The 23515-nt window shown below is 40.0% G+C and overlaps 1 protein-coding gene and 1 long non-coding RNA gene across 7 annotated transcripts in view; both read right to left on the bottom strand.

The window, feature by feature from the left end:
* LOC142937625 (cadherin-7-like) overlaps window positions 1–23515 on the bottom strand; it is an 86526-nt gene that overhangs the window by 16687 nt on the left and 46324 nt on the right. For 2 of the 4 annotated variants that reach the window (XM_076080653.1, XM_076080655.1), the window contains 5 exons: window positions 21314–21492; window positions 19270–19434; window positions 5521–5774; window positions 4269–4405; window positions 2133–2254 (listed from right to left, as the gene is read on the bottom strand). In XM_076080653.1, the coding sequence (XP_075936768.1) occupies window positions 2133–2254; window positions 4269–4405; window positions 5521–5774; window positions 19270–19434; window positions 21314–21492 (857 nt within the window). Of the gene's footprint in view, window positions 1–2132; window positions 2255–4268; window positions 4406–5520; window positions 5775–19269; window positions 19458–21313; window positions 21493–23515 lie in introns of all 4 variants that reach the window. The other 2 variants (XM_076080652.1, XM_076080654.1) reach the window with 2 other exon arrangements.
* Window positions 7399–11767, bottom strand: LOC142937627 (uncharacterized). 3 transcript variants are annotated; one of them, XR_012949425.1, is made up of 6 exons: window positions 11268–11767; window positions 10641–10750; window positions 10519–10559; window positions 10311–10386; window positions 10101–10214; window positions 7399–7752 (listed from the first exon to the last, which is right to left on the bottom strand). It is a non-coding gene; the product is annotated as an uncharacterized LOC142937627 (long non-coding RNA). The 3 variants fall into 3 exon arrangements; XR_012949424.1 differs by lacking the exon at window positions 7399–7752 and having other exon boundaries at window positions 9316–10217; window positions 11268–11721; XR_012949423.1 differs by lacking the exon at window positions 7399–7752 and having other exon boundaries at window positions 9316–10214; window positions 11268–11718.

Below are 23515 nucleotides of genomic sequence, written 5' to 3'. Positions count from 1 at the left end.
ATCCTCCATATTTTTTAACAATGTTTTATAATATGTATCGACACACATGATCACGCAGATGTAAGCAATTAATATAAAACACATTTCAAATGTCGTTAATTCACACAAAGAAGTGTCTCCCCACCATGTGATAACATCAAACACAGAGCGACAGAGACAGTGAGAGATGATATTTTTACCCAGTGCTTGTTTGTATTTTATAATTACTTCCCAGAATTTATTTCTCATTAAAATTCAGTTTTTTGAGCTATGAGTGGTAGATCCAAGTCGAGTTACTAACTAACTAACTACCTTACCAGCTAAATACATTTTAAGCTAACTAAATACCCGCTGCAGCTATTTCAATTGTCAATATTCATCAGTCAGATATTCTTTGGAACATTTCTCTTGAGTTGAATATAAAGGAGGTTAAAAACAATCCACCCACAACCACAGACACACAAACTATTAGCATGTTAAAAAAAACTAGCTCGTAGCTACAGCAGCTCGTGCGACGACTGCACCACTTCAGGACTACATGGAGAGAATTTGATTGCAGCAAAACCTCGCCGGTGTGGATGAGGACAGAGGTCTCCGTCACCAACAGCTCCTCACTTTGCAGCAGAGTGGCTCGTATAGCTACACCTAGGGGCTACCTCGCAGCTCAGCTACCACTGGCATTGAGTAAGCAATCTGTCTGCTTCAGCTGAGTAATTACAGATATGCTGTACCTTTTTCCTGCTGATGATGCTGTCATGGGCCATGGCTGTTGCTATGTCCTCGGGGGCCGGTTTGAATTGTTGGGGAATTACTTTGTTTCGGTATTGTCATAGGCTCTGCGCCATTATTTATCAGATGCTAGTGGGGAGAAATGTACAAATGATCTGTTGAATTTGAAAGCCAGGTTGTATTGATGGATGATAGATGGTTGCTATAGGATGCTCTAAATTTGATATTACTGAGCAACAACACTCATCCCAAGATAAGTGGCAGCATCATTACCCAAAGATAGACATTCAGCTGTGGTAGAAACGCTTTCTTCAATAATGATGGCAACTAATGTAGAGACAATGTTTATTTCAGCAAATACTCTGCACCCTAAGGCTAGAATGTGATTAATTAAATATAGATTTAGCAATATCTCAAAGCACCTCGAGGTAGGCTGAATTGTATGAACTTCATTAAGTTTTTTTTTTGTTAGACAAAGAGAAAAATACAACAAAGCAAATCCCAGAAAGCTTCACCTGTGAGGCTCCACGTTGTGGTCAAGCATCATGCACACAGAAAAAAAAATGCAGACATGAAATATGGTCTCCCATTATTGCAAATGAAATTTGTTCACCCTCCCGTGAGCACGGTGACAAACAACTCTGAGATATATAAATGCAAATAGCATATTTAAAAGGGCCTAATAGCCATAATCCAATACAATGCATCATTCTGATCAATTGTACTTATCCAGGTCTACACGCCTCCTTTACACTTCGCCTCTGATTGTATTTTCCAAATGCCAAGAACAGACGAATCGCCGCCGCAGACACACAAGTCATTTAGCAACAATGAAGCCGAATGCTAACACGGGGGAAAATGCCACGCATGGCTGCAGCTTCTTTCCCCTCCTTCTTTTCCTGGATCACATCGTCTTAAAGCCCTCGAATCTCTCTGGGTCCCTATTTCGTGATTTTGTGATGCCTCCTCTGCCTCGCTGCCCCTCTGTGGTGATCGTTTAATTACACAAAGCCTCAGAACGGAAAGTCAAACCACGGCAGTGCAGCCATCCTTCCCATCATGAGGTATCACATTACGTCGGGATATTATTGTGGATTAGGACCACAGGCAGAGTCAAGCACTGTCATTAATTCAGTCGGCTTTGACAGTATGGAATGAGAGTTACATCTCCAATGGATGATAACACCTACAATACCTGCTATTAAATCTTAAGGATGTGTCTCATACTAATGATGCCGCCTCCCTGGGATGACCTCGAGCTGTGAAGTGGATATGTGCGCAGTGGACTTGTTTTGAGGAACAAGAAAGAGTTTTAATGGCTTTGAGAGTCAGCAGGTTGTCTTTGTGAGTCAAACTTCAAGCGAGCATGGGGAGAGAAAAGGAAGGGAAGCTGGACAGACTGCAGGGACATTTCTGGGTCTTACCTGTCCTGGCATGGCGTTTTCACAGAGGATGGTTTCATAGTCTATGGCAAAGACCGGAGCATTATCATTTATGTCCAGCACAGTGATGAGAGCGACGCCTTTTCCAATTTGGGTTGGGTCCTCTGAAGGGAAAAAAGAGAGAGAGAGAAGAGAATCCCTGTTCGTGTCAGAGCTTTCAGCAAATTTTCTTTAGAACACTTTAATCCTTTGCCCTGATGCACTTGGCCATTTTATGGAATATTGATCTTTCTCATGTGTTTTAATTAATCGCAAAGGAGGAGGGGGAAAAACTGCTGCTGTAATGAAATAGTGTACCTCCAACAGCTGGCGTCCTCTGCCGTGGATCAGCCAAAGTGATTACACTCGGTGCCGGCTTGTTGTCGGGGAAAGGCTGCGTGTGCGGACGAGCCATCTTGCACTGTGGGCTTCACGCCTCTGTCTGCCTGACACACACTGATGGCTGCGTCTGAGTGCAAGATGATGATTAGGCCTGGCGTCGCCGCCAATGCCGGCCAGAGATGACGCGCTGACATTCGGGGGCCGGCTGATTTGATGGTGATAAAAAGGACGCGCGGAGCCTCGGGCCACAGGCTTCTTGTCATTGCCGCGGTCTGGCCAGAGCGGATGAAATGTGAGTGACTGCAGCTCGACATGCACAACATCCCTGAATCCAGGGATGAGTCCCTGCACTCTCTTCAGTTAGAGAGAAACCTATTTACTATAAATACTGTGATCAGGCATACAGGGCAGTGGATTATGTAGCCAGTCCGTAAACCCAAAGATGTTTTCAGCTGGAAACAGCTCCCAATGTCACTATGAGTCAGAAGCCAGTACCTCATGCATGAGGGACTGTTGTGCCATTTCATATGGCTATTATTATATGCTGCCTTCTCTTTGTTGCTATATCAGGCAAGCGCTCACACTCGGGAATCAACCGAGTGGTGTGTCTGTGTGCCGTTTGACGTAAATAAAAACAAATCTTTGAAGCAAAGAATGATGAAAAATGTTTTTGAAGAAAAATGAATACTTCTCATACAGTGTTCAGTGAGAAGATGCTAAAGCAGAGGAACCGCCAGGCTGACAGGCTGGTCTTCTCTTTTAACTTATACTAATGTGACGGAGCTGTCGAGAGAGCTCTGCGGATCATGCGCTGTGGATTGTTGTCCATTGTGTTTGCATGATGGAAGTGGAATGATACGGGGAGAAAAAAAAGGCACTCGTGTCCTTCGAGCCATTGAGAGATAATCAAAAAAGGCAGGCGGCACTTCTTCACATCACATTAACATAGTTCACCCGTGGGTGAGATCGCCCACTCTTAGTCAGCATCTCGTCCCCCCAGCTCATGGACACATGGAGGTCGACTGTCCTGTACGTGAATTAACATTCCCCGACAGCCCTACAACAACCCCAGCAACTGTATTGCCCTCTGCACAGAAGGCTATAGGACATCATGAGGATGATAACAGGACAGATACAGTAGCGTCACAATGACAAAGTATATGAAACCTTAGATCCTAACAAGTATCTGACCATTCGCTAAGCCCTGGTGGCAGATTTACCGCTCAAATGTCTCAGTCATTTTTGAGGATTTTTTGTCTAATTTCCAAAAGGCTTAGAAAAAAACAGGCTTCTCGTTTCTAGCCAGGAACCATCGATTTTGCCGGCCGAACTGACAACTGCTGCAAGCAAATTAGCTGCTGCAGCTAGCTAAATGAGCTAACTTGAGATCCATTAGTTGGTTGAGAGCACTGTTGACAGTTTCAACTCCTTTTGAAATGAGAATCTTGTAAATAAATAAATAATATCTGTACTTGATGGCTACATGCATGATGTACAGAATTGAGCTCAATTTGGACATGTAAATAAACAAAGAGCATAACTCTAGTGTTGCAGTGTTGAGCTTGTTAGTGCTAGTACATTAAGTACTCTAAAGAAAAATGTATGATCAAACTGTTATTTCATGCTATCAGAACCCTGTTTTACTGCTTAGCTTACATACTTGTTTTTATTTTCTTACAAACTCTTAAAATGGTGAGTTTCACTCCAACCACAAACCCACTCGGGGGCTTTAGTGGTGAACGGTCAACTCTGGCTGGTTCGGTGGATTTGAGAATGCAATGCTGTAAGCAAACTCACGGCTCTCGATGGCGAAGATGGTGAGGTTATGGACCAAGTTGGCCTCTCGGTCCAGAGGCTTGGCTGTGGTGATGACCCCACTTAGAGCGTCCACGTTAAAGAAGCGCTCCAAGTCGGTGTTTCTGTCAATGGAGTACCTAGACAAAAATACACAACCATATACACAGCCGACATACCTTTTAAAAAATGCTTTTGGATGGAGGTATTGATTGATTGATGACATTTTAGTAGTTCTTCAAAGATTATTTATTTCTTCTATCAAACTGTACAGAAATCACTCTGAAGATGTTCGATTGATACAGAGAGAGCTTTAATCAACCATCAATGAATTGTTCTTATATTTTATATAACGTATAAGATGTTTTCCTATTTATAAAGTACTCATGAATTTCAAGCTCACTTGAAATTCAGAATTGCAGCAGAAACTTGGACCTTCATAGCATGAAACAAAACCCTATTATATGTTGATCAAATTGAGGTCTCTCTGCTTCTTGGCCCTCAGCACACAACACCCTTTCAATGCGCAGCAACTCGTATTTCTAGAGAAAATTACAACTTCAATTAGCCTACATCCAAAGGGTATTATTGCAATGTAATTTGACTCTTGTGGCTGCATTAGTTCCACAATAATTTTAATTTCAACAGATGTAGTGAAATATATTGCAGACGCCGATAGCAGTCGCAGGAGCAAAAAGAGGCAATTTACAGCAACAATGGTGCAGTAATTTGATTTTCTGATTACGATTACTTACAATCCTAACAGACCAAGCATGAATACCACCATATTCATTCAATTAATGCAAAATAGTAGGGGGATCTCAAGTGACAACGCACAGATTGGCAATATGAGTGCTTGTTTTGACTCACAAATGCCACGACGCAAGTGTTGAGCCTTGACCCTCCTGAAGGAATGCCCTTCTCTTGTTTAAGATGGCATTTCCCTTTTTGCAAATGTTGCACTCCTCGGCCTTCCCACCATCTGGCATTGTGTTTGCGACAGCCACATGGGGGGACTTTCAAGGGGTCTATGAATTCTGCGTTTGCAGATTATGTGGAGTAGTTGAATAGAATATGAACACATTCATTACTTGATTCGGGTGCTTCATTTGGGATTCTAAGAGCACATTTGTTCTTTAACAAACAGCTCTGGAAAATGTGTTGGTACACTTTTCTGAAAAGTGAATTATGACTGAAAAAGTTACACGAGAACAGATGTTCCACATGTGGAAATGGCAGTTGGGCACATTTTTACCTGATGGCGTTGTTGGAGGTGTCCGGGTCATGGGCAGAGACCCTCCCGATGGAGGTGCCCACCCTGGCATCTTCCGAAACAACCATCTTGCTAAGCGGTGTGGAAAAGACGGGTGGCTCGTTCACATCTTCCACTGTCACCCTGACTGATGTCGTGTCACTAAATGGGCCCACGCTCAAGAAGTTGGTGTCAATATTCCTGTTCGTGGCCTCGATTCTTAGAGAGAAGGTGCTCTTTGTTTCAAAGTCTAGAGGCTGGGGGGGGGGGGGGGGAGACAGAATACACAACATATGTGAGAGATGTTCACTTTACTTATCAAAATAAGAGAGGTGGCAGAAAACGCTGAGTTGTTCTTTGTTGGAAATGTACTTGAAGGCTACACTGCTATGAGTACTCCACATTTATAGTCAGTCAAGGGTAAAAGAACAGTTTATATACGTATGTACGTCTGTGAATCATTCATACAATGTTGAGATATTGATCCCTATTAAGGATGTGGATGGAAAGTCATACTTAAAGTCATTTGCTGATGGATTATAGTTGCTTTGTGCCGTGAAGCAATACTATTGATTTTAAGAAAGGCACACAACATGGTGAAAAGCATAGAGAAATAAATGCTTTTTATCATTGTCTGGCTTATCGAACTCCCCATTGCGACGAATAACATACTGCAGAAGAACGTTGATTTGACACTTTGATTATCAGCGACTCTCTCCGATGTTGTAACTGTCTTGAGTTTGTGGCAAAACAAACATTTGCTAGTGTCCGACAATGGCTCTCCCCTCACCCACAAAAGAGCTGCAGCAATGAACTGTCACATCCATGTGGCCCGAGGAGCCCGTTTCAAGTCCTCTGAAAGCATGAAATGTAAAGTGTGAGCCATGAGCGCTGGAGCCTCAGAAAGTGAGGCAAGAATATGCAACGGATTTCCTGCACTGTAAAAAAAATTCTGTGTAATATACGGTAAATTACCGGCAGCTGTGGTTGCCAGAACTTCACCGTAAAAAATAAAGTGAGAATGTATAATACATCACGGTATATCTTTTTTGCAACCGTAGATTTCACAGTTGAGAACAGTTTTTTGTTTACGGTAAATTACTATAAAAAACAGAGATTTCATAAACCTGTTTAAGGTAATATGCAATTTAACGGTAAATTACCGGCAGCTGTGGTTGCCAGAACTTCACCGTAAAAAATAAAGTGAGAATGTATAATACATCACGGTATATATTTTTTGCAACCGTAGATTTCACAGTTGAGAACTGTTTTTTGTTTACGGTAAATTACTATAAAAAACAAGAGATTTCATAAACCTGTTTACGGTAATATGCAATTTAACGGTAAATTACCGGCAGCTGTGGTTGCCAGAAATTCACCGTAAAAAATAAAGTGAGAATGTATAATACATCACGGTATATATTTTTTGCAACCGTAGATTTCACAGTTGAGAACTGTTTTTTGTTTACGGTAAATTACTATAAAAAAACAGAGATTTCATAAACCTGTTTACGGTAATTTGCTTTAGAAATAACAGCCATGTTATAAACGTGTTTACGGTAAATAACCTTATAAACAGCAACTATATTGTGAAGCTAATTACAGTTTTTCTCAGTAAAAAACACAGTACAACTGTATGATACATTACGGCATTTTATTGAAAAATGCAACTTAACGGTAAATTACCGGCAGCTGTGGTTGCCAGAACTTTACCGTAAAAAATATAGTGACAATGTATAAGACATCACGGTACAAAAATACGGTACAACATAGAACGTAATACAATTGGTTGGCATAGATTTCAGTCAACTTCTGATTATTGTAAATTACAAAGGAAATATCAAATAAAGCAGATTGTAAATCAAGGTACAGATCATCATTGATATACCTTAAGAAACTAACATTCTCTGTGAAAAACAGGTTGAACTGATACAATATCTTGTACAATATACTCACAAAGCAGTGTTGAGATCTTGAAGAAACAGCATGTGTCCATATATATATGAAGGATAACCATGAATAAACATGAAAGGATTAGCCACTTGCCCTGAGTTGATCAAGAGTAATGAGTCACTGAGTCCAGACTTGACTGAAGAGGGCACTCAACATGGTATAGCGTCTCACATGGACATGAAGTTCAGGAAGCTGGAACATGAAGCGTGTATTTTCACCAGTTCTGCTTGAGGACTCGTATGTTGACCATCAGGTATTCACTGTGGACTGGAATGATCCTCTCTGCACCCAAAAACAGAAACAAAGGCAAAGTTAGATTGATGCAGTGCTTCAACATGATGCCTACACAGAAACATTTACTGCCTTCTGCTGTTAAACTGAGCTCCAATGACCTAGAAGAAACCAGCACTTTATACTTAATAAAAAATAATAACTATCAGGTCGAATGGTAAAAAAACTACACATTTCAGCACTAAGGCATCATCAGCATGTGTTTAATTTCTGTCGACAGGCAGCCTAAATACACAGATGCCTCCAAACAATACACTGTGTGCACAATTATTAGGCAAGTTGTATTTTTGAGGATTAATTTTATTATTGAACGACAGTGCTCTCGGTCAATCCAAAATGTTAATAAACCTCAAACCTGAATATTTAATAAAGTAAAAGTGAGGTTTTGGCTTTCTTAGGAGAATATCTATGTGTGCACAATTATTGGGCAACTATTAGTGTGCACAATTATTATGCAACTAAATGAAAAATGTTCCCATCTCACTTGTTTATTTTTATCTGTTAAAGTGAGAAAAATAAACAAACAACTCAAAATTTACAAATAAACGTTATTGATATTTAAAAAAAATAAAATAATCTGTGACACTAGAGCCCCCCTTCTTTTCAGTAATAAGCCTTCAATTCATGGATTCTGTCACTTTCTTGATCTGTTGACGATCAACCACAGCCTCCCAGGTGGACTGTTTTCCTTCACCGTAAATCTCCCGTTTAAGAAGGGCCCACAAGATCTCAATAGGGTTTAGGTCAGGTGAGGAAGGGGGCCATGTCATCATTCTTTCATCTTTAAGGCCTTTACTGGCTAGCCATGCAGTGGAGTACTTGTATGCAGGGCAATGGAGCATTGTCCTGCATACAAATCATGGTCTTCTTGAAAGTTGCAGACCTTTTCTTGTACCACTACTTGAAGAAAGTGTCTTCTAAAAACTGGCAGTAGGTTTGGGAGTTGATTTTGAGTCCATCTTCAACCTGAAAAGGTCCAACTAGCTCATCTTTAATAATACCAGCCCATACCAGGACCCCACCTCCAACTTGCTGGCGTCTGAGTCGAAGTGGAGCTCTGTGCCCGTTACTGATCCAGCCACGGGCCCATCCATCTGGACCGTCAAGAGTCACTCTCATCTCATCAGTCCATAAAACCTTTGAAAAATCTGTCTTCCGATATTTCTTGGCCCAGTCTTGATGTGTCTTGTTCAGTGGTGGTCGGGTTTCAGCCTTCCTTACGGCGGCCATGTCTATGACCACTGAACACCGTGTACTTCTGGGCACTCCAGGTAGGTTGCAGTTCTGGAATATGACTACTGGAGGATAATGGGTTCCTGGTAGCTTCAAGTTTGATTCTTCTCAAATCTTTGGCAGTTAATTTGCATCTTTTTTTCTCAACACGTTTACTTTCCCTGTTGACTATTTGCAACAAAACGTTTGATGGTTCTGTGTTCAAGCCTCAATATCTTAGCAATTTCAAGAGTGCTGTATCCCTCTGAAAGACTTTTATTTATTTATTTTTTTTATACAATTTTTGACTTTTCAGTCAGTTAAATCTCTTTTGTGGCCCATTTTGCCTGAGGAAAAGAAGCTGTCTAATAATTGTGCACACTAATAGTTGCCCAATAATTGTGCACACATATATATTCTCCTAAGAAAGCCAAAACCTCACTTTTACTTTATTAAATATTCAGGTTTGAGGTTTATAACATTTTGGATTGACCGAGAGCTCTGTAGTTGTTCAATACAATTAATACTCAAAAATACAACTTGCCTATTAATTGTGCACACAGTGTAAAGACAATCATCATGTTTGATACAACCAGGGTATCTGCACATCTTATTAATTCCATCAATTCTACATTTTTTGTTTTAATTTTTTTAATTCAATGACTTTTAAGACCTTTTAAATATCTCTAAAATCAATTACATTACTGTTGCAAAATAAATAGAGAAACTAGAATACAGTAAGCTGTATCCTGTTGTTGAGTTGTATTGCATTTGAATAACTGAGCTATTCAGTGTACAATAGCTAATATAACTGCCTTCTCGTTAACAAAAATCAAACTGTATGGCGGAGACCCAGTTCAATAGGAAACAATGACCCCCAGCATTTACCATCAAATAAACATAAGAGTGCACTGTAGGGCCCACTTGGGTGCAAAGACACAGGTGCAAACCCCTTTTGGGTGGATTTTGGAAAGATAAGGGGGAAAAAAGACAAGGGGTGGACATACATCCTCTTAAGTGAAAGATGAAATCATGTCAAGCATCAACTTTTACTCTTTTCAATGCAAAGGTTGCAAATTAAAATGAAATGGCTAAATTCACACTCAAAAATAAAAACAGTGCCTCACCTGGTTTAGCCCGTACCACATATTGTTATCGCAGCAACAAAGGTTTGATTCCCGTTGGGCCATGTGTTGCAGATCATCCCCTCTCACTCCACTGTGGTTCCTGTCTCTCTACTTCTGCTGTCCAATAAAACACGAATGACAAAAAAATCATCTTTAAAAGTAAAAAAAACAACTGCTTGCTTTGGGCATTTAAATGGATTAAAATCCCACCGTTTTCCTGGTTGTCATAAAAGCCAGCAAGTTGTTCCCATCCAAGTCCACAACCACTAGAGTTTGAATGCAATGTCTGAAAGGTGGCAGGAGCAAATTAATTCAATGTTGCAAGATTAGAGTAAATTGTCTTAATTATCTGCACAAACTGCTCTTGTACCAATTAAAATGTTCAGATATTTGTTAGATATGTGTACAATTTACTTACTTTAAAGGAGATTCTTCTTAGCAATGCCACCTGCCTTCGACCTAGAAGTTTCACAAAAGCAATGGAACAAATTGTCTTTCTTTTGACAGACATTCAAGTATTTCAAAGAATTGAATACTGACTTGAACTTTACTCCTTCCACATCTGGTTTATCTTGGGTCTGGAGGCGATCAACAGCAGAGTTGTAGCTGTCAATGGTGCGCTCTGCTCCGCACAGATTTGGATCGTCACCCTGAAATTCAGATCGGATTATTAGGCAGTACCTACAGAAATATTGCGAGTGACTGAAATTTTCAGTGAAGGCACCAATGCCATGAGAGCCCAAATTGCAATGCAATATAAGGTTATTTTGACTACTGTTTCATCTGATACTACGATCCCGTTCTCCTCCAAATCCTTCAAGTCTGTTAGCAATTCAGAGAACACAAATGTTTTGAAATCTTTCTCTCTACACAATAAAACAAGTGACATGTGGTTTGTGTCAGACCTTACATGAACTGGCAAATTATCATCAGATACATAGACAGCTAATATTTTATGTATTGTCTTTGCAGAGCCTAAAGGGTTAAAGTCTCTTTCACAGGCACATAATATGAAAACATATCAGTCCTGTTCTCATCTCGTCCTAAAAACATTTTCTTAGGCTCCACATAGTTGAACCCTTTTTTGAAAGACTGAGCTCTTGAGTATGCTGTCCTCATTGGCCCTCTATGACATGCAGAGAAAAGATCAAATTCTCAAAGACTCACAAACTTTGCTGATGTCCTCATCTGATATTGGTGTGTCATTTTTAAACAGTGAAGTTAGTTTGGTCCAAGAAGGTAGTAGAAACTGTCCCTGCAATTTCAAGTAGAATAAACAGAGAAAAAGATCACTGAAGTTTTCAGAAATATCCATATCACCTTTATCTGTGCTGGTCTCTATAACATTTTCTGAGTCATGCAGGTGAGGGCCACAGTCATGTGATTCAGTTGGAACAGCTGATGACTGAGGAGAAGCAGATTCTCTGTACATGTCACTAATACTGCTGTCTGCTATTTGTGTCTCCGTGGCATGTGGGCGGTAAATGAAGATCTGACCGTGAAAACATTTGACCATCCACTCACTTTAATAATTAGCTACTTTGTGTCTGGACATGTGCTTTCACATAACGCCATAGCACATTTATGAGCGGTAACGTTAACAGACAGTTTATAAGCGGTAACGTTAACAGAGTTTATAAGCAGTAACGTTAACAGACAGTTTATAAGCGGTAACGTTAACAGACAGTTTATAAGCGGTAAAGTTAACAGACAGTTTATAAGCAGTAACGTTAACAGACAGTTTATAAGCGGTAACGTTAATAGACAGTTTATAAGCAGTAACGTTAACAGACAGTTTATAAGCGGTAACGTTAACAGACAGTTTATAAGCGGTAACGTTAACAGACAGTTTATAAGCGGTAAAGTTAACAGCCGTCCCAACAGTAACGTTAGCTGTAACGTTAGCTTAGCTGTAACGTTAGCTGATAGGTTACCATTATGCCTCTGGTAGAAATGAGCCTTATAGCTCCATATCTAACAAAGGTCTGCTTGCAACCAGCTTCAACGCACTTAAATAAACAACGTAGTTCATTACTATGAAGTTTGCAATGAAGCACATAACCCCTCGATGTTTTAGCTTTAACTGACTTGCCACAGAAATGACAACTAAACATTTTCCTAGCAAACCTTTGGTAAAGTAAGCTAGCTAATGTTTAACACAGAAACCCATAACCCACGTTACATCCACGAAAAGTAAACTCTCAACTCATTTAGATAGCTAAGTGAACTTACTATTAACGTTGAATGACTCGTTTTTGCAAGGGCGACACAAAACTGCAGAAAACAAAGCCTCAAATTCAAATGTAACGTTAGCTAGCTGACATGCTCACCTTCAGAAGAAGTGTTGTGTTTCCAGGAGTCAGGCCGTTGATCATCAGTAACGTGCTGCCTGAGCGCGCAGAAAAGGCGCTGAAATGAGTTCAAAAGTTCAGCCTCCAACCGTTGCTTTTTTTAAATTGTTGTGTAGGTCTGATCACTGCCGCCTCCGTCCGTCCGTCCCTCTCTCTCTCTCACTCTCTCTCTCTCTCTGTCTGTCTGTCTCTCTGTGTTCCCACCACATTTGGTCAGGTTATTCACTGAGACAGGCACCTGTTGGTCTTAAAGTGTCATGGGGGAATCGCTAAACAGTGAAACAGTATGATCATATAGGGTGCACTGCACACACATTAGGAATAGATGTCACAGGGTGCCTTGAAACTGTCGCGAGATCTGCACCTGCAAGCACCTGCAATGTTACAAAATACTAACCAACAGAGATCAAAAGAGAGGTGGGGCATGGGGTGAGATGCAACTTATGCTCTGCAAAAAAGGATTACAAAACAAGGAAAACTTATGGAAGGTTACTCTACTGCTTTGAATAAGCAGACTAGTTTGCATCTAGCACTTATTGTTTTGTTTGTTGGTTAAATATTAGTTCTGACTGTTGAAACTGACAATGTCTTTCAAAAATTACAGTGTTGGCCTTCAAATTTATCTTATGGTATATTTACATTATTAGCACAATGGTTCGTACATTTAACCGTGACAAAATGTATTTCTTTTTACTAATAGAACCTGCAAAAACTGCAGTGTTATATTTTATATATTATAGTGTATTTACAAAAACAGCACAATGGTTAGTGCATTTAACCTTGACAAAATGTCTTTTTTACAAATAATGAATGCAAGCAACATTGATCGGGCCCTCGCACCTTCACGCACGTCGAGGGTACTAGCAGGACTCTAGTTGCCGCGGCTGTGCTTTCTGTGACCATGAGACACTGCGTGCACGAGTTAGACAATATTTCCTGCGTGTACCAGTGGCGTAGCAAGATCATTTTGCCAGGTCTTAAGCCTCGAATGTTTTGAGTTCAGCTCTGAATACAATCATAAATGTAAGCCTGTAATGATCGACAAAAAAACAAATGTTTTTTGAATGCGCTTCAGTGTTTGTAACATAAAAGACTGTCAAAGTAAATGCAGGTGTCCAAACCGACTGTTTGTTTGTGGTGCAGCTAGCTCTGACAATCACTGCTGAGTGACTCAAAGCGGAAAGAGTCGAGGAGAAATGGCAGAATGTATAGTTCCATGTGGAAAAAAACAAACCGAAAGGTGATCCCATGTGGTCTAATCTATATCATGAATTAGGTTAACGTGACTTCAGACGGGGCCGCTCCGTAGGTCTGCTAACGTCGCTGGACACGCTGCTCGCTAATCGCTCCAATAACAGCTGCTTCCTCTGCAGAAATGCAGACTTTAACTGAACAACAGCTGCTAGTAAAGACAACGTGGGTGTTTATATCATCGTTTCTAAACGTATGCGTTTACGACTGTCCACAAGAAGAGGTAACTCTGGAGTTTTCAAACAAGTCTACAACATATTAAAAAAGCAGGGCTCTGACATCTTTAGAAGTAAAAGTTGGTCTGATCTCACCAAGAGTACAACAGGGTGTACGCCTTAAGGACGTGTACACCATGCTGAGGTCTGAGTGTCATACAGGCAAAAATCTTTTCTAGATAATCTAGAGGGATTCTGTTCAGGTGACCTCATTGTAGGCCTAGTCCACAATGTGTGTCCAGAATCTGTGGGTTCTGGGACCCATATTTGAGAGATTATGGCCATTCTTGCATATGTCAAAAAATCCACTCAGGGAATAAGGCATCAATTAAGCCCTTTGGGGCTGTTTTTGGGGACCTTAACTTGCAGCTACGAAGTCCAGATTATAGGTAGGTAATGGTGACGAGCCCCTCTTTGAAGGAGAAAAGGAGTCAAATCTCTACCCTGATTTAGAGTATAAAAAGTTAGAGAAAAGACTGGTGAAAACTGGTGCCATCTGGTTCGAATCATCTCTGTTGGGTGCATTTGAAAACACTTGTAAATGGCTTATTGTCCTAATATTCACATATGATGGACAAAAGAGGACCCTCTTAAAGGCTCAATTGGATTCAAGTCATTAGCATGCTGCTAACATAAGTTAGCTTTCCCAAGGGTCTGCAGAGATCTTGCTTTAGATCCTGCATTACGTTATTACAGGGGAATGATTAATACAAAATTCAGGCAGTTTCAACCTTTCACTAAGATTTAATGGCCCGTTTCTCACTTGCCAAAAAAAGCCGAAAAATAAGGCTATATGCCTCAATTTTGACCTTTGGGGCTGTGTTTGGGTACCTTAACTTGCAGCTACGACCGTAAAATTTGGGGGAATTCATATTCACTAGCCCCTCTTTTAACAGGAAAAGGATTCAAATTTCTACTTTGATTTAAAGTGTAAAAATTGAGAGAAAAGACTGGTGAAGGCCATTTCGGATCATAAGTACCATTGGGTTAGAATCCTTTCTGTTGGGTGAAATAAACAGTCAATTTTCAACTGATTTTCGCACCATTTAATCTGTGGGAAAAGGTGGAATGACTGTGAAAGTTTCAGGGTCCTAGCCCATTGTTTTCTATGGGTATGTAGGCCGAATTGGGTAAAAAATCCATAGTTCACTATGGGAAAAGTGTTTGGAATTACCGATTGATTTTCATACCACTTGATCTCTGGCCAAAGGTCGATTGACTGTGAAAATGTCAGGGTCCTAGCCCATTGTTTCCTATGGGTAATTAGGCCGAATTAGGTCAAAAATCCATAGTTCACTATGGGAAAAGTGTTTGGAATTACCGATAGATTTTCATACCACTTGATCTCTGGCCAAAGGTCGATTGACTGTGAAAATGTCAGGGTCCTAGCCCATTGTTTCCTATGGGTAATTGGGCCGAATTAGGTCAAAAATCCATAGTTCACTATGGGAAAAGTGTTTGGAATTTCCCATTGATTTTCATCCCACTTAATGAATGGGCAGAGGTCGATTGACTGAAAATTTCAGCCTCCTAGTCCATTGTTTTCTGGGCGTATTTAGGCCGAATATGGTCAAAAATCCATAGTTCACTATGCAAAAAGTGTTTGGAATTTTCCATTGATTTTCAAACCACTTAATGAATGGGCAAAGTTCGAATTCATCCACCCCCGTCGCCTTGCCAGCAAGGAGCTTTTTGAATACCTTAGCGGCCTCCACCAGGGATATGGGTAATAGATAATATTTGCAGAAGTTGCAGAGTTGGCTGTTAGCTATATTATGGTGTATATCTGTAATCAGTACAATGGTCCGTACATTTAACAGTAAACAAATATATTTTTTAAAAGTAATAAATGCAAAAATCACGGTATGGATTTCTGTTCATATTACGGTGTATTTCCGTTACCAGTACAATGTTTAGTACATTTAACAGTGACAAACTGATTCTTTTACGAATAATAAATGCAAAAAATACGGGGCTGGCTGTTAAATATATGATGCGTTTTACCTCCATTGGCAGCGCAATGGTCCGTACATTTTACAGTAACCAAATGTATTTTTTAAAAGTAATCAATGCAAAAATCACGGTATGGATTTTTGTTCATATTATGGTGTATTTCCGTTACCAGTACAATGTTTAGTACATTTAACAGTGACAAACTGATGTTTTTACAAATAATAAATGCAAAAAATACGGGGCTGGCTGTTGAATATATGATGCGTTTTACCTCCATTGGCAGCGCAATGGTCCGTACATTTAACAGTAACCAAATGTATTTTTTAAAAGTAATAAATGCAAAAATCACGGTATGGATTTTTGTTCATATTATGGTGTATTTCCGTTACCAGTACAATGTTTAGTACATTTAACAGTGACAAACTGATTCTTTTACGAATAATAAATGCAAAAAATACGGGGCTGGCTGTTAAATATATGATGCGTTTTACCTCCATTGGCAGCGCAATGGTCCGTACATTTTACAGTAACCAAATGTATTTTTTAAAAGTAATCAATGGAAAAATCACGGTATGGATTTTTGTTCATATTATGGTGTATTTCCGTTACCAGTACAATGTTTAGTACATTTAACAGTGACAAACTGATGTTTTTACAAATAATAAATGCAAAAAATACGGGGCTGGCTGTTGAATATATGATGCGTTTTACCTCCATTGGCAGCACAATGGGCCGTACATTTAACAGTAACCAAATGTATTTTTTAAAAGTAATAAATGCAAAAATCACGGTATGGATGTTTGTTCATATTACGGTGTATTACCGTTACCAGTACAATGTTTAGTACATTTAACAGTGACAAACTGATTTTTTTACGAATAATAAATGCAAAAAATACGGGGCTGGCTGTTAAATATATGATGCGTTTTACCTCCATTGGCAGCGCAATGGTCCGTACATTTTACAGTAACCAAATGTATTTTTTAAAAGTAATCAATGGAAAAATCACGGTATGGATTTTTGTTCATATTATGGTGTATTTCCGTTACCAGTACAATGTTTAGTACATTTAACAGTGACAAACTGATGTTTTTACAAATAATAAATGCAAAAAATACGGGGCTGGCTGTTGAATATATGATGCGTTTTACCTCCATTGGCAGCACAATGGGCCGTACATTTAACATTAACCAAATGTATTTTTAAAAAGTAATAAATGCAAAAATTACGGTATTGATTTTTTTCATATTACGGTGTATTTCCGTCATCAGTACAATGTTTAGTACATTTAACAGTGACAAAATGTATTTTATACGAATAATAAATGCAAAACATACGAGGCTGCCTGTTAAATGTATAATGCGTCATATCTCCATTGGCAGCACAGTGGTCCGTACATTTAACAGTAACCAAATGTGGTTTTTAAAAGAAATAAATGCAAAAATTACGGTATGGATTTTTCTTTCATATTACGGTGTATTTCCGTTATCAGTACAATGTTTAGTACATTTAACAGTGACAAAATGTATTTTATACGAATAATAAATGCAAAACATACGAGGCTGCCTGTTAAATGTATAATGCGTCATATCTCCATTGGCAGCACAGTGGTCCGTACATTTAACAGTAACCAAATGTATTTTTTAAAAGAAATAAATGCAAAAATTACGGTATGGATTTTTCTTTCATATTACGGTGTATTTCCGTTATCAGTACAATGTTTAGTACATTTAACAGTGACAAAATGTATTTTATACGAATAATAAATGCAAAACATACGAGGCTGCCTGTTAAATGTATAATGCGTCATATCTCCATTGGCAGCACAGTGGTCCGTACATTTAACAGTAACCAAATGTATTTTATACAATAAATACATGCACAAATTATTGTTTTGGCTGATATATAGATTTACGGTGTTTCACTGTCAGATAAACTGAATATAACCGATTTACAATTTACGGTCTCTTACTGTTGTGATTTAACAGTTTTTCACTGTAAAATTCACTGACTTTTCTTACAGTGTGCGTGAATGAATAAGTGGCTTTGGTTACACATTTAACTTGAGATGTTATATTTAATTTATGTAGGCAGATATCAATGATATTATTTATAGAAATCTTGGTTCCCATGGTGAGAGGAGTGTTTTTAACTGTTAAAGTCTCTGCTCCCGTCATCGGTCCTTACAGTGATCTCTATGCTGCGCTGTGTCCAAGGTGTTGGAGATACTCAATGCTGATTTGTCATTAGTGATTATCACCTAATCCAAAGGTGCAGGAGACATCTTGGAACAAGGTGAGGAGAGGAGAATTGTGCTTTTCCTCCAGTAAATAAGCACTTGAAATTGTTTTATTATCATTTTATTCTGTTTATTATAACCAAAGAAAAAATAAATTATTGTGCAGGAACTACAATCTTGCTACAATGCTAGTGTACGATCCAATACACCACAGATCCAAATAGGAAAATGTACAACGCTGGGGTTACTCAGATGTATTTCTCATGGTGCCAAATCCCATGAAAAGACCAAAATCAACAAAGCTGCAGTCTCTTAATACTTTCTGACTCCCCCACCCTGTCTGTGCACTCAGCCCTATGCCCAGTCAGTCCTCCTAAATACTTCAAACATTTAGTCACAAATATGTAGTTTCTTTCTGAAATAAAAATGCTAAGTAAGTTCCTGAAACAGCAGCGCACTCTAGTTCATAGACAAATGTTACTCAAACAGGAGTAAATAGTATGTTTGTGTTTGTTGGGGGGCTATTATCAGCAGTGGATTAATACACATTTGGTGCTCGAGTAAATATTTACAGCTGCAGGACGTTGTATGCAGGATTGACTCAAAATAAGTTAGAGTCCCCAGGTTCATGGTAATGAAGGAGCACATCGCCCCGTGCGACAGTGCGGCTCATTGATGTGTTTTTGATGTATGGCACAGAGGATTCAGCTATGTCAGGCTGCACAGGAAATACTTGTTAATAGGATCAATTTATTGTGGGTTTAGGAGTCTTCACATGCTTTAATATTTCACATTGAGCTTTAGGAATCATTCATATCCGTGGGTTGGCTACACATTGAAGTGTACTGTAGTAACTAACACATTAGCTTCTGGACGAAAAGAAAAAGTAGCATTTTGATATCTCTTTATAAGTATTTGCAAGTAGAAAAATATTAGAGTTAACTGTGTGTGGAATAGTCAAGCCAGTTCAATCAATACTCCAAGCCACACCAGCTGCTCAAGTACAGGGTTCTACCCAACAGCCCAGTGCCTTATGTCTCACTGACTTTCAGGGGGGAAAGTGTGGCACCATTTATGTGCAGAGAGTCACTGTACAAGGCTTTGGTTTCTGACAGAACCAGAGGCTGTCTTTGTTTCTCATCCGGCTTCATATGCAGTACCTTCAGGAGAATAATGACCCCATCTTGTGTGTTCTCGTCTGTTGTTATGTTGAACATGCCAGGCCCGTCGCCGTCCATGATCCTGTAGTCCATCTCTGCGTTGGAGCCGATATCTGCGTCAGCCGCTTTGATTCTGGCCACCATAGATTGCACCGGCAGCGACTCCTGCACCGTGTACTGATAGCTTTCTGGAAGAGGAAGGACAGGAGCGGATGCTGGTAATGGATGCGCTTATTTCCCCACCAACTCACCTTCAAGCAGCTCAGCTTCTCTTTTTTTTTATACCTCCTTCAGCTTTGATTCGGCTGCGTGGCTCCTCAATAAATTCATGTTGCATAACACAGACAGGCAGCAATTGTGACACACGTGGAATAAAGCACTTTGCTTCCACTTCATACCGCAGCATAGGCGGTGGATGATGCAATATATAGGTTGGATATACAATTAAGAAAGCAAAGACCAATTTCAGTTGTCATATTTCTGTAGGTGTTACAGCTGGGAGAGAATATTTAGTAACATATAAAGCTCTCCCAATGCTGCCTGCATGTAATGAGTTATGATTATCCGTTGGACCAAAAAAGACAAAGTAAGAAAAACAAAGGAGAAAAGAGTAATGCTAAGATCCTTTCCGTATCTTTCATGGGATGAAATGTCCACTTGAAGATTCTATTACTCAAAAACTCTCCATTGTGTTCCCTTGGCTTTTCTCTGACCCTTTGGATTTAAAGTACTCTTATAAGAATAAAGAAGGGAATCATATTCATAATCATAATCTCCCCAATCACCATGGCAGAGCTCATTACCAGACCTTTCTGTGTTCCTCACAGTGTCTCCCTCAGCCACCGTCTAAATGCTAATCTGCCTGACATTGTTTGCCGCCATGTAATCTTTATAATGGCTTTTTAATTTGCCGTGGAATAGCAGCTCTTTAAAAGACCGAAGAATTGCTTTCCTCCCTCCGATTTGCCCCGTGCACCTACCTCTTTTCCCATCCCCCACCCCACCCTGCCCGCTCATGCACGCTAACCTTGGCTTCTCTTCTTTCGTTTCTTCCAAGGACCAGCTAAAGGTACTGGACTCTATATCAGCTCTGATGCTCCATAATGGTCTATTGATTCTGACCCATGACCCTGTGAGCGCAACAGCAGGAGCAAAAACTCAAATTCTTCCAATGTCTCTTTCTTCCCATCATGACAGCACTGGGTTAAAACTGCATTGATGACTTGTTGTGCAGTTTCCCCCCCCCCCCCGGGGGGGGGGGAAATTTACTCTGCTTCATAGCGAGTGGTGAGTGCACCAGCCAGACAGTGGTTGGGGTATCAGCGGTAAACCGATTGCCGGCGCTTCGGATTATCATGAGAAGCACTGCATGCCTTTGAATCTTAAAGCTCGGCCTGGAAACCATTTGCAGCCCGTGAAATAGGCTGACAACAAAAAAAAAAACGGAGCCCGATTGATCCCAGTATCGAACGCCGAAGCAGCCCCCAGCTCTGATGAAGAGCAAAGCACAGAGGTGCACACCTTGCAGGAAGGCTGCTTTTTAATTTAATTGTAAAAGTCCAACTGTTTGTTAAAAATATAAATGCAGGGAGGTTGCAAAGATAAAGAGAGGATCGTGTCTGGACGGCAGACAAAACCTCAGCGAATGAGATGAGGTTTAATGGTGAAGCTTTAATGAGGGTATTTCACTTCTAACAGTATTTTCTGTTCAACTTTATTCTACCACACAGGAAAAGGGTTGTTGCAGAGTAATAGAGCAAATAAAATTTTTTCCAATGATTTCCTTTCAAGGGTGGAATAACAGCCCAGGCATTTTTGTACCACCATCCATTACATACAGAGTATCTGTCCTCATTTGGTTCTGTGAGTTCAAGTGGCTTTCCGACGATAATAGATCTTTAAGCCCCATTCAGCTGGAACAAAGAAAACATGCAAATGAACCAAGGAGCTGATGGCTTTACTGCTGATTGCTGAGTAGCTGTTGAGAACATGGCATGTACTGTGCATGTCAAACTTTAATTGACCATGTAAGGACAACAGGAACAGGAGTCTTACTGTGACTAAACCGAGGCGGGTTGTCGTTGACATCGGTAAGCGTGACAGTGACGGTGGTGGTGCCGGAGAGGCCGCCCATCTGGCCGACCATATCTTTGGCCTGGATGACGAGCACATACTGATCCCTCGTCTCCCGGTCCATGTTGGGCAGAGCTGTTCTAATGACACCTGAAGAGAGAGAGAGAGAGGCAGAGAGTCAGACATACCGTCCCTATAGATCAGCTCAAGTAACCCTTCATCCACATGTTCCATGTGTGTTCTTTTGAACTGATTTTGATTTTGAAAGTGGATAGCCTTTAATAATGTTGTCATGAATGTATATATTTTTGGTTCTATTCATGTTTGCAAATGAATTTCTGTCCATGCAACTATAACAGCATGTGTCATCTTAGGAATCCATTTCATCAAATAGGAATTGTCAAATAGAAACGCATCTTAAACCACAATTTTCTCCAGATACCAATTGAGCAAGACGCTAAATCAAAGGATGTTTCCACGCTTCAGAATGATTGATCGGCATCATTAAAGCTATGATGTCTGGAGGTCGGCAAGTATGCTGATCAACCGCATGTATTCATCATTGACTTGGCTTTTCATCTATAGGTGCTGTAACATTGTGCTGGACCTTTTAAAACAAAGACCCTGTGGGTTGAGTAGCGATGACCCCGACACCTGCTGTGGGTCATTTCATGCAAGGCCTTCTCATAAAATGCACTGATTTCACCCATACAAAATCTCCCAGACTAAATACAAAAACTTGTCAGCCCTGATATACACATATGTTCTCGAAGAAATGTTAAAAAGAATCAGCAATAGCTTATTATTGTTTGAATAACTGTGATTTAAGTCAGTAGTGAAATCGTGAAAAATTCATTTTTTTCAAATTACCGTATTTTCCGCACTATAAGGCGCACTTAAAAGCCTTTCATTTTCTCAAAAAACGACAGTGCGCCTTGTAATCCGGAGCGCCTTATATATGGATCAATTGGTTAATTGGTTGATCCATACTGGTTGTACACGGCGCTCTGTCAAAATGTTTCAGTACGACTGGTAAACTACAAAGCCGCACCGCGGTAAACACCGGTACTGTGCTTACTCCTAGTCCAACACCACTTGTGTGTGTATAAAGACCCCAAAATGGCACCTTTCAAGAGACACGCTTACGACGCTATTCTATTCTATGCGCCTTATAATCCGGTGCGCCCTATATATAAAAACAGTTCTAAAATAGGCCATTCATTGAAGGTGCGCCTTATAATCCGGTGCGCTTTATAGTGCGGAAAATACGGTAGTTGAGCTCCTCAATCTTTCCACAATGGAAATCACTAATTATAATAATATGCTTCAGTTATATTCATCCGTATTTTGCTAGTTGTTCTTCTTTCGATTGTGGTCAGAAATGTGTTTCGCCACACAGCTTTCAATGCCTCCATTCACCAAAAGTATTGGTTTTTAATACAAAAGCATAAAAAGCTACATCTACCTGCCCGTACCAAGCGAGTTGACAGACCACTCGAGCACTGGAATGCTCTATACATGTCAAAAAATGGATGGTCACATGGGCACATCAACCAAACAGTGATTACAAGAATACATGATTTGAGGTTAATGGGTTGATGTCCAGCTCGGCTGGTAGCTTCTTTACACAAAAAGCAATGAGTTGTGACTCTTCCGTGCCCTCAAATGTGCTGTCACTCCAAACGGTTTAGGAGGAGTGACATCTGATGAGGTTAATGTTAAGACGCTGTCAGAAAAGAGAGCACATGCAAGGGGACATTTTTGCCGCCAGGGGAGTTATTATCTGTCTTTCCTCCTGTCGTGATTGATCTGTCATCAGAAAAATAAACGCCAGAGATGTGACAACAGTGGCATCAAATGAGTGGCATTTCTCTGTCTGTACCTGAGCTGCTGTATGAAACAGCTACTGTTACGCTATGGCACACGTGCACAAAATACAAAAAAGCTTGTCGAAAAAGAATCTTTTCACCAATGGCGTTTTTCCAATCTCAACTTTATCTATGGACTGCAAAGATGATTATTCCAGAAAAATGACCCACACAACACGCATTTAAATGCAAAGAAGAAATGTCCTAATCCCTCAAAAGCAATCACCGTTGCTTTCAAAGTTAATGACTTACCACACAATGTGTTTCATTCATTAAATGGCACTTATTAAAGACGCATACAGAAC

This window comes from Anarhichas minor, unplaced genomic scaffold, assembly GCF_050575085.1.
Source record: "Anarhichas minor isolate MPS153535 unplaced genomic scaffold, ASM5057508v1 ptg000074l, whole genome shotgun sequence".
NCBI classification, from domain to species: Eukaryota; Metazoa; Chordata; class Actinopteri; order Perciformes; family Anarhichadidae; genus Anarhichas; species Anarhichas minor.
Note: the sequence above shows the minus strand (reverse complement) of the source record. Positions and strands in the feature narration are given on the sequence as shown.